This window comes from Salmo salar, chromosome ssa02 (assembly GCF_905237065.1).
Source record: "Salmo salar chromosome ssa02, Ssal_v3.1, whole genome shotgun sequence".
NCBI lineage: Eukaryota > Metazoa > Chordata > Actinopteri > Salmoniformes > Salmonidae > Salmo > Salmo salar.
In genome coordinates this window covers 77,042,488-77,054,987 of record NC_059443.1, presented here as the reverse complement: position 1 = coordinate 77,054,987, position 12,500 = coordinate 77,042,488, and the positions used below count along the sequence as shown (strand labels likewise).

Genomic DNA, 12,500 nt, shown 5'->3' with positions numbered 1-12,500 from the left:
AGGTTCTGATGGAGGTTCTATGTGAAGGTTCTAGGTGATGTTCTAAGGTTCTATTTGGAGGTTATTTGTGGAGGTTCTATTTAGTGGTTCTAGGTGTGGCTCTATTGTTCTATGTGGATGTTCTAGGTGAGGTTCTAAGGTTCTAGGTGAAGTTCTAAGGTTCTAAGCAGATGTACTAGGCGTAACTCACAGGAGGTCCAGGAGGGCCAGCAGGACCTGTATCTCCGATAGAACCGATGGGACCCTGGTTCCCTTTAGAACCCTTCTGTCCTACTCTACCCTGAGAGAGAGAGAGAGAGAGAGAGAGAGAGAGAGAGAGAGAGAGAGAGAGACAGAGAGCGAGTGAGAGAGAGAGAAAGAGAGAAAGAGAGAAAGAGAGAGAGAGAGAAAGAGAGTGCATGACACAGAAAGAGAGAGAGAGATAGGAGAGAGAGAGGGAGAAAGCAAACAATTTGACCATGGTTACTGATCAAAACCTTAGAAAAACCTTGACAAAGTAGAGGCTCAGTGAGCACATCCTTGCCATTGAGAAGGGTAGACACAGGAAAACCTGGCTCCCTGTAGAGGAAAGGCTGTGCAACCACTGCACAACAGCAGCACCTGAGACAGAGCTGCATTTCCTGACAAAATGTAAAAAATATAAAACAATTAGAGAGTGTCATTTCCCCAAATCTGAAACCCTTATTCAAGGTTTCAAAGACCCCATGAGTAGGCTACCCGTCTTGTTGGGGGAGGACGCTATCACTCAAAAGTGATAGTAAGTACTAGTAATTGTAAGTAATAGCGATAGTAAGTACTAGTAATAGTAAGTAATAGTATGTAATAGTAATAGTAAGTAATTGTAAGAAAAAGTAAGTAATATCGATAGTAAGTAATAGCAATAGTAAGTAACAGTAATAGTAAGTAATATAGATAGTAAGTAATAGTAATAGTAAGAAAGAGTAAGTAATATCGATAGTAAGGTATAGTAATAGTAAGTAATAGTAATAGTAAGTAATAGTAGGTACTGGTAATAGTAAGTAACAGTAATAGTAAGTAATATAGATAGTAAGTAATAGTAATAGTAAGTAACAGTAATAGTAATAGCAAGTAACAGTAATAGTAATTAGAGTTCGACCGATTAATTGGAATGGCCGATTAATTAGGGTTGATTTCAAGTTTTCATAACAATCGGTAATCGGCATTTTTGGACACCGATTGTGGCAGATTTAAAAAAATTTTTTACCTTTATTTAACTAGGCAAGTCAGTTAAGAACACATTCTTATTTTCAATGACGGCCTAGGAACGGTGGGTTAACTGCCTTGTTCAGGGGTAAAACGACAGATGTTTACTATGTCAGCTCGGGGATTCGATCTTGCAACCTTTCGGTTACTAGTCCAACGCTCTAACCACCTGCCTTACATTGCACTCCACGAGGAGCCTGGCTGTTACGCGAGGTCAGCAAAAAGCCAAGGTAATTGCTAGCTAGCATTAAACTTATCTTATAAAAAACAATCAATCTTAACATAATCACTAGTTAACTACACATGGTTGATGATATTACTAGTTAATCTAGCGTGTCCTGCGTTGCATATAATCGATGCGGTGCCTGTTAATTTCTCATCGAATCACAGCCTACTTTGCCAAACGGGTGATGATTTAACAAGCGCATTCGCGAAAAAAGCACTGGCGTTGCACCAATGTGTACCTAACCATAAACATCAATGCCTTTCTTTAAAATCAATACACAAGTATATATTTTTAAACCTGCATATTTAGTTAATATTGCCTGCTAACATGAATTTCTTTTAACTAGGGAAATTGTGTCACTTCTCTTGCGTTCCGTGCAAGCAGAGTCAGGGTATATGCAGCAGTTTGGGCCGCCTGGCTCGTTGCGAACTGTGTGAAGACCATTTCTTCCTAACAAAGACCGTAATTAATTTGCCAGAATTGTACATAATTATGACATAACATTGAAAGTTGTACAATTTAACAGCAATATTTAGACTTAGGGATGCCACCCGTTAGATAAAACACGGAATGGTTCCGTATTTCACTGAAAAAATAAACGTTTTGTTTTCAAAATGATAGTTTTCGGATTTGACCATGACCTAAGGCTCGCATTTCTGTGTGTTATTATGTTATAATTAAGTCTATGATTTGATATTTGATAGAGCAGTCTGACTGAGCGGTGGTAGGCAGCAGCACGCTCGTAAGCATTCATTCAAACAGCACTTTCATGCGTTTGCCAGCAGCTCTTCGCTGTGCTTCAAGCATTGAGCTGTTTATGACTTCAAGCCTATCAACTCCTGAGATTAGGCTGGTGTAACCAATGTGAAATGGCTAGCTAGTTAGCGGGGTGTGCGCTAATAGCGTTTCAATAGGTGACATCACTCGCTCTGAGACCATGAAGTAGTTCTTCCCCTTGTTCTGCAAGGGCTGCGGCTTTTGTGGAGTGATGGGTAACGATGCTTCGAGGGTGGCTGTTGTCGATGTGTTCCTGGTTCGAGCCCAGGTAGGGGCGAGGAGAGGGATGGAAGCTATACTGTTACACTGGCAATACTAAAGTGCCTATAAGAACATCCAATAGTCAAAGGTATATGAAATACAAATGGTATAGAGAGAAATAGTCCTATAATTCCTATAATAACTACAACCTAAAACTTATTACTTGGTAATATTGAAGACTCATGTTAAAAGCAACCACCAGCTTTCATATGTTCTCATGTTCTGAGCAAGGAACTTAAACGTTAGCTTTTTTACATGGCACATATTGCACTTTTACTTTCTTCTCCAACACTTTGTTTTGGCATTATTTAAACCAAATTGAACATGTTTCATTATTTATTTGAGGCTAAATTGATTTTATTGATGTATTATATTAAGTTAAAATAAGTGTTAGTTCATTATTGTTGTAATTGTCATTATTACAAATAAATAAATAAATAAATCGGCAGATTAATCGGTATCGGCTTTTTTTGGTCCTCCAATAATCGGTATTGGTATCAGCGTTGAAAAATCATAATGGGTCGACCTCTAATAGTAATAGCAAGTAACAGTAATCGTAAGTAATAGTAATAGTAAGAAATAGTAAATAATAGTAATAGTAAGTAAAATAGATAGTAAGTAATAGTAATAATAAGTACCAGTAATAGTAAGTAATAGTGATAGTAAGTAGTAGTAATAGTAAGACAGAGTAAGTAATACAGATAGTAAGGTTTAGTAATAATAGTAAGTAACAGTAATAGTAAGAAATAGTAATAGTAAGTAAAAGTGATAGTAAGGTATAGTAGTAGTAAGTAACAGTAATAGTAAGTAATATCGATTGTAAGTAAAAGTAATAGTAAGTACAGGTAATAATAAGTAATAGTGATAGTAAGAAATAGAAATAGTAAGAAAGAGTAAGTCATATCAATAGTAAGTAATTGTAATAGTAAGCAGCAGTAATGGTAAGTAATGGTAATAGTAAGTAATAGTGATAGTAAGTACAAGTAATAGTAAGTAAAAGAAAGAACTAGTAATAGTAAGAAAGAGTAAGTAATATTGATAGTAAGTAATAGTAAGAGTAAGTAACAGTAATAGTAAGCAATAACAATAGTACGTATTAGTAATAGTAAGAAAGAGTAAGTAATATCGATAGTAAGGTATAGTAATAATAAGTAACAGTAAGAGTAAGTAATAGTAATAGTAAGCAATAGTGATAGTAAGTACTAGTAATAGTAAGTAATATATATAGTAAGTAACAGTAATAGTAAGAAAAGTAAGTAAAATGTATAGTAAGTAATAGCAAAAGTAAGTACTAGTAATAGCAAGTAATAGTGATAGTAAGTAATAGTAATAGTAAGAAATAGTAATAGCAAGTAATATTGATAGTAAGTAATAGTAATAGTAAGTAATAGTAACAGTGATAGTAAGTACTAGTGACAGTAAGTAACAGTACTAGTAAGTAATAGTAATATTAAGTAATAGTAAAAGTAAGTAATAGTAAGAAAGAGTAATTAATATCGATAGTAAGTATTAGTAATAGTAAGTAACAGTAATAGTAAGTAATATTGATAGTAAGTAATAGTAAGCAATAGTAATAGTAAGAAAGAGTAAGTAATATCGATAGTAAGTAATAGTAATAGTAAAAAACACTAAATGTAAGTAATAGTAAGTAAAAGTGATAATAAGTACTAGTAATAGTAAGTAATAGTAATAGTAAGAAAGAGTAAGTAATATTGATAGTAAGTAATTGTTATAGTAAGTAATAGTAAAAGTAGGAAAGAGTAAGTAATATCGATAGTAAGTAACAGTAATAGTAAGTAACAGTAATAGTCAGTAAAAGTAACAGTAAGTACTAGTAACAGTAAGTAATAGTAATAGTAAGTAATATCGATAGTAAGTAATAGCAATAGTACGTAATAGTGATTGTAAGTACTAGTAATAGCACATACTAGTAATAGTAAGCAATAGTAATAGTAAGTACTAGTGATGGTAAGTAATAGTAATAGTAAGTAACAGCAATTGTAAATAATTGTAATAGTAAGTAGCAGTAATAGTAAGTAAAAGTAATATCAAGCAATATTAATAGTAAGTAATAGCAATAGTATGTAATAGTGATTGTAAGTACTAGTAATAGTAAGTAATAGTAATATCACGTACTAGTAATAGTAAGTAATAGTGATAGTAAGTACCACTAATAGTAAGTAACAGTGATAGTAAGTACTAGTAATAGTTAGTAGGAGTAAGTAGTAGTAATAGTAAGTAACAGCAATTGTAAATAATTGTAATAGTAAGTAATAGTCATAGTACGTAAAAGAAATAGTAAGTAATAGTGATAGTAAGTAATATTAGGTAATAGTGATAGTAAGTAATAGTGATAGTAAGTAATAGCGATAGTAAGCAATAATAATAGTGATAGTAAGTAATAGCGATAGTAAGTAATAATAATAGTGATAGTACGTAATAGTAATAGTAAGCAATATCATTAGTAAGTACTAGTAATAGTCAATAAAAGTAAGTAATAGTAAAGGTAAGTCATTGTAATAGTAAGTAATAGTAAGTGATAGTAATAGTAATGTAACAGCATTGGTAATAGTAATAGTAAGTAATAGTAATAGTTAGTAATTGTAATTGTAAAAGTAAGTACTTGTAATAGTAAGTAATTATAACAGTAAGTAATAGTAAGTAAAAATAATAGTAAGTAATAGTAAGTCAAAATAATAGTAAGTAATTGTAATAGTACGTAATTGTTGTAGTAAGTAGTATTATGTAGTAATAATAGTAAGTAATTTAATTCAAATAATAATAGTAATAATAGTAATTAATTATAATAGTAAGTAATAATAATAGTAAGTAATTGTAATAGTAAGTAATTGTAATATTAAGAAATTGTAATAGTAAGTACTTGTAAAAGTAATTAATTGTAATACTAAGTAATTGTAACAGTAATAGTAAGAAATTGTAATAGTAAGTAATAATAATAGTAAATAATTGTAATAGTAAGTAATTGTAAAAGTAATTAATTGTAATACTAAGTATTTGTAAAAGTAATAGTAAGTAATTGTAACAGTAATAGTAAGTAATTGTAATAGTAAGTAATAATTATAGTAAGTATAATAATAGTAAGTAATTGTAATTGTAATGGTAAGTAATAATAATAGTAATTAATTGTAATTCTAAGTAATTGTAATAGAAATGGTAAGTAATAATAATAGTAATAGTAATAATAATAGTAAGTAATTGTAATAGTAATAGAAATAGATAGTGATACTCACAGAGAGACCAGGTAGACCTGGAGGACCATTAGGACCTGCTAGACCAACCAGACCCTGAAACAACAAAACACACCATCAATACAACAACATGTACGTGTGTGTAATGCTGGTGGTTTGCAATCACCATCAGTAACATTGCTAGACATGGTCCAGGCTTTAGCTGAAAGGGCTAACACAGTATGTATCAGACCAAGAGCCTTGGATTCACATGTGTGTGTGTGTGTGTGTGTGTGTGTGTGTGTGTGTGTGTGTGTGTGTGTGTGTGTGTGTGTGTGTGTGTGTGTGTGTGTGTGTGTGTGTGTGTGTGTGTGTGTGTGTGTGTGTGTGTGTGTGTGTGTGTGTGTGTGTATGTCACCTCGTCTCCTTTGGGTCCCAGTAGACCCTGGTTCCCTGGAAATCCTCTGTCTCCCTTCTCTCCAAACTCTCCTGGAGGGCCTATCAGCCCAATCAGACCTCCATGACCCTACACACATAACACACACTTAGTTATCACAGGGATGACCCTACACACATAACACACACTTAGTTATCACAGGGATGACCCTACACACATAACACACACTTAGTTATCACAGGGATGACCCTACACACATAACACACACTTAGTTATCACATGGATGACCCTACACACATAACACACACTTAGTTATCACTGGGATGACCCTACACACATAACACACACTTAGTTATCACTGTGATGACCCTACACACATAACACACACTTAGTTATCACTGGGATGACCCTACACACATAACACACACTTAGTTATCACAGGGATGACCCTACACACATAACACACACTTAATTAGCACAGGGATGACCCTACACACATAACACACACTTAGTTATCACAGGGATGACCCTACACACATAACACACACTTAATTAGCACTGGGATGACCCTACACACATAACACACACTTAATTAGCACAGGGATGACCCTACACACATAACACACACTTAGTTATCACAGGGATGACCCTACACACATAACACACACTTAGTTATCACACGGATGACCCTACACACACATAACACACACTTAGATCACTGGGATGACCCTACACACATAACACACACTTAGTTATCACAGGGATGACCCTACACACATAACAGACACTTAGTTATCACAGGGATGACCCTACACACATAACACACACTTAGTTATCACAGGGATGACCCTACACACATAACACACACTTAGTTATCACTGGGATGACCCTACACACATAACACACACTTAGTTATCACTGGGATGACCCTACACACATAACACACACTTAGTTATCACTGGGATGACCCTACACACATAACACACACTTAGTTATCACTGGGATGACCCTACACACATAACACACACTTAGCACTGGGATGACCCTACACACATAACACACACTTAGTTATCACTGGGATGACCCTACACACATAACACACACTTAGCACTGGGATGACCCTACACACATAACACACACTTAGTTATCACAGGGATGACCCTACACACATAACACACACTTAATTAGCACTGGGATGACCCTACACACATAACACACACTTAGTTATCACTGGGATGACCCTACACACATAACACACACTTAGCACTGGGATGACCCTACACACATAACACACACTTAGTTATCACTGGGATGACCCTACACACATAACACACACTTAGTTATCACTGGGATGACCCTACACACATAACACACACTTAGTTATCACTGGGATGACCCTACACACATAACACACACTTAGCACTGGGATGACCCTACACACATAACACACACTTAGTTATCACAGGGATGACCCTACACACATAACACACACTTAATTAGCACTGGGATGACCCTACACACATAACACACACTTAGTTATCACTGGGATGACCCTACACACATAACACACACTTAGCACTGGGATGACCCTACACACATAACACACACTTAGTTATCACTGGGATGACCCTACACACATAACACACACTTAGTTATCACAGGGATGACCCTACACACATAACACACACTTAGTTAGCACTGGGATGACCCTACACACATAACACACACTTAGTTATCACTGGGATGACCCTACACACATAACACACACTTAGTTATCACAGGGATGACCCTACACACATAACACACACTTAGTTATCACACGGATGACCCTACACACATAACACACACTTAGCACTGTGATGACCCTACACACATAACACACACTTAGCACTGGGATGACCCTACACACATAACACACACTTAGTTATCACTGGGATGACCCTACACACATAACACACACTTAGTTATCACTGGGATGACCCTACACACATAACACACACTTAGCACTGTGATGACCCTACACACATAACACACACTTAGCACTGTGATGACCCTACACACATAACACACACTTAGTTATCACACGGATGACCCTACACACATAACACACACTTAGCACTGTGATGACCCTACACACATAACACACACTTAGTTATCACTGGGATGACCCTACACACATAACACACACTTAGTTATCACTGGGATGACCCTACACACATAACACACACTTAGTTAGCACTGGGATGACCCTACACACATAACACACACTTAGTTATCACTGGGATGACCCTACACACATAACACACACTTAGACACTGGGATGACCCTACACACATAACACACACTTAGTTATCACTGGGATGACCCTACACACATAACACACACTTAGCACTGGGATGACCCTACACACATAACACACACTTAGTTATCACTGGGATGACCCTACACACATAACACACACTTAGCACTGGGATGACCCTACACACATAACACACACTTAGTTATCACTGGGATGACCCTACACACATAACACACACTTAGTTATCACAGGGATGACCCTACACACATAACACACACTTAGTTATCACTGGGATGACCCTACACACATAACACACACTTAGTTATCACAGGGATGACCCTACACACATAACACACACTTAGTTATCACAGGGATGACCCTACACACATAACACACACTTAGTTATCACTGGGATGACCCTACACACATAACACACACTTAGTTATCACAGGGATGACCCTACACACATAACACACACTTAGCACTGGGATGACCCTACACACATAACACACACTTAGTTATCACTGTGATGACCCTACACACATAACACACACTTAGTTATCACTGGGATGACCCTACACACATAACACACACTTAGTTATCACAGGGATGACCCTACACACATAACACACACTTAGTTATCACAGGGATGACCCTACACACATAACACACACTTAATTAGCACTGGGATGACCCTACACACATAACACACACTTAGTTATCACAGGGATGACCCTACACACATAACACACACTTAGTTAGCACTGTGATGACCCTACACACATAACACACACTTAGTTATCACTGGGATGACCCTACACACATAACACACACTTAGTTATCACTGGGATGACCCTACACACATAACACACACTTAGTTATCACTGGGATGACCCTACACACATAACACACACTTAGTTATCACAGGGATGACCCTACACACATAACACACACTTAGTTATCACTGGGATGACCCTACACACATAACACACACTTAGCACTGGGATGACCCTACACACATAACACACACTTAGTTATCACTGGGATGACCCTACACACATAACACACACTTAGTTATCACTGGGATGACCCTACACACATAACACACACTTAGTTATCACAGGGATGACCCTACACACATAACACACACTTAGTTATCACAGGGATGACCCTACACACATAACACACACTTAGTTATCACTGTGATGACCCTACACACATAACACACACTTAGCACTGGGATGACCCTACACACATAACACACACTTAGTTATCACACGGATGACCCTACACACATAACACACACTTAGCACTGTGATGACCCTACACACATAACACACACTTAGCACTGGGATGACCCTACACACATAACACACACTTAGTTATCACTGGGATGACCCTACATACATAACACACACTTAGTTATCACTGGGATGACCCTACATACATAACACACACTTAGTTATCACTGGGATGACCCTACACACATAACACACACTTAGTTATCACAGGGATGACCCTACACACATAACACACACTTAGTTATCACTGAGATGACCCTACATACATAACACACACTTAGTTATCACTGGGATGACCCTACACACATAACACACACTTAGTTATCACTGGGATGACCCTACACACATAACACACACTTAGCACTGGGATGACCCTACACACATAACACACACTTAGTTATCACAGGGATGACCCTACATACATAACACACACTTAGTTTTCACAGGGATGACCCTACACACATAACACACACTTAGTTATCACAGGGATGACCCTACATACATAACACACACTTAGTTTTCACAGGGATGACCCTACATACATAACACACACTTAGTTAACACTGTGATGACCCTACACACATAACACACACTTAGTTATCACACGGATGACCCTACACACATAACACACACTTAGTTATCACTGGGATGACCCTACACACATAACACACACTTAGTTATCACACGGATGACCCTACACACATAACACACACTTAGTTATCACTGTGTGTGTGTGTGTTGTCACCTTGTCTCCCTTCCTGCCTGGATCTCCCTTCAACCCCGGTAGTCCTGGAGGACCCTGTAGGAGAGAGGACAGAGGTCAAATGGGACAGAGGTCAAGCTAGAGCTCAAACTAGAGGTCAGAGTAGTACAACTGCAAGGTCATGTAGGGTTCCGTCCCAAATGGTACCCTGTTCCCTATATAGTGCACTACTTTAGACCAGGGCACATAGGTCTTCCTATTCCCTATATAGTGCACTACTTTAGATCTGGGCACATAGATCTAGGGCCATTTGGGACACAGCCTTAGTAAACTAGCCTGAGTAAACTAGCCTTAGTAAACCAGCCTTAGTAAACTAGCCTGAGTAAACTAGCCTTAGTAAACTAGCCTTAGTAAACTAGCCTGAGTAAACTAGCCTTAGTAAACTAGCCTTAGTAAACTAGCCTTAGTAAACCAGCCTTAGTAAACTAGCCTTAGTAAACTAGCCTTAGTAAACTAGCCTGAGTAAACTAGCCTTAGTAAACTAGCCTGAGTAAACTAGCCTTAGTAAACTAGCCTTAGTAAACTAGCCTTAGTAAACTAGCCTGAGTAAACTAGCCTTAGTAAACTAGCCTGAGTAAACTAGCCTGAGTAAACTAGCCTGAGTAAACTAGCCTTAGTAAACTAGCCTAGGTAAACTAGCCTTAGTAAACTATCCTGAGTAAACTAGCCTTAGTAAACTAGCCTAGGTAAACTAGCCTTAGTAAACTAGCCTTAGTAAACTAGCCTAGGTAAACTAGCCTTAGTAAACGTATACAATAACTTGTGTTTGTAGAGACTGATATAGGATGTATGGGTCTATAGTAGTGACTGAGATAGGGCTGTAGACTGATACAGGATGTATGGGTCTATAGTAGTGACTGAGATAGGGCTGTAGACTGATATAGGATGTATGGGTCTATAGTAGTGACTGAGATAGGGCTGTAGACTGATACAGGATGTATGGGTCTATAGTAGTGACTGAGATAGGGCTGTAGACTGTGGAGAAAGGGACAATGGATGGAGTGGGATGGAAGGATGGAAGGATGGATGATGGATAAAGGTGTAGACTGTGAAGAAAGGGACAATGGATGGAGTGGGATGGAAATGGATGGATGGATGGATGGATGATGGATAAAGGTGTAGACTGTGGAGAAAGGGACAATGGATGGAGTGGGATGGAAGGATGGAGAGATGGATGATGGATAAAGGTGTAGACTGTGGAGAAAGGGACATTGGATGGAGTGGGATGGAAGGATGGAGAGATGGATGGATGAAGGTGTAGACTGTGGAGAAAGGGACAATGGATGGAGTGGGATGGAAGGATGGAGAGATGGATGATGGATAAAGGTATAGACTGTGGAGAAAGGGACAATGGATGGAGTGGGATGGAAGGATGGAGAGATGGATGATGGATAAAGGTATAGACTGTGGAGAAAGGGACAATGGATGGAGTGGGATGGAAGGATGGAGAGATGGATGATGGATAAAGGTATAGACTGTGGAGAAAGGGACAATGGATGGAGTGGGATGGAAGGATGGAGAGATGGGTGATGGATAAAGGTGTAGACTGTTATTTTACCATGGGTCCTGGTGGTCCTGTTACACCTGGTGGTCCATTTAAACCTTGTTCCCCCTGAGAGAGAGGGGAGGAATAGAGAAAGAGGAATAGAGAGAGAGAAAGAGACAGGGGAGGGAGAGAGGGAAAGAGAGAGAGGGGAGAGAGAGAGGGAGAGAGAGAGAGGGAGAGAGAGAGACAGCGAGAGAGAGAGAGAGAGAGAGAGAGGAGACAGACAGTCATTTATTTTTTTATTTTATCTGTATTGTCATTGATGAAGTTGGTCAGTTTTGCATTCGCAGTATAGTACATCCGGCTTATGAGGTTGTGTGGTGATGAGTTGACAGGTCAGGGGTCAGGGTGTATGTGTGTGTGCTCACCGCTGGGCCAGGGATCCCTCTGAGACCACTAGGACCTGGTTTACCAGAATGTCCCTGGGCTCCCACCGGTCCTGTCTTCCCCAGGAGACCCTCCAACCCTGGAGAGCCCTTCGCTCCTTTCATCCCTGCTTTCCCCTGCTTCCCTTCTTT

General features: G+C 38.2%; 1 protein-coding gene across 1 annotated transcript in view; it reads right to left on the bottom strand.

Annotated features, from left to right (window-relative positions):
- Positions 1–12,500, bottom strand: part of LOC106593482 (collagen alpha-1(XI) chain) — an 86,754-nt gene that overhangs the window by 4,438 nt on the left and 69,816 nt on the right. The window contains exons 53-58 of the mRNA XM_045710330.1: positions 12,351–12,500; positions 11,995–12,048; positions 10,419–10,472; positions 6,095–6,202; positions 5,740–5,793; positions 191–280 (exon numbers count right to left, since the gene is read on the bottom strand). The exon at positions 12,351–12,500 is cut by the window's right edge and continues 12 nt beyond it. Coding sequence (XP_045566286.1) covers positions 191–280; positions 5,740–5,793; positions 6,095–6,202; positions 10,419–10,472; positions 11,995–12,048; positions 12,351–12,500 — 510 coding nt within the window. The remainder of the gene's footprint in view (positions 1–190; positions 281–5,739; positions 5,794–6,094; positions 6,203–10,418; positions 10,473–11,994; positions 12,049–12,350) is intronic.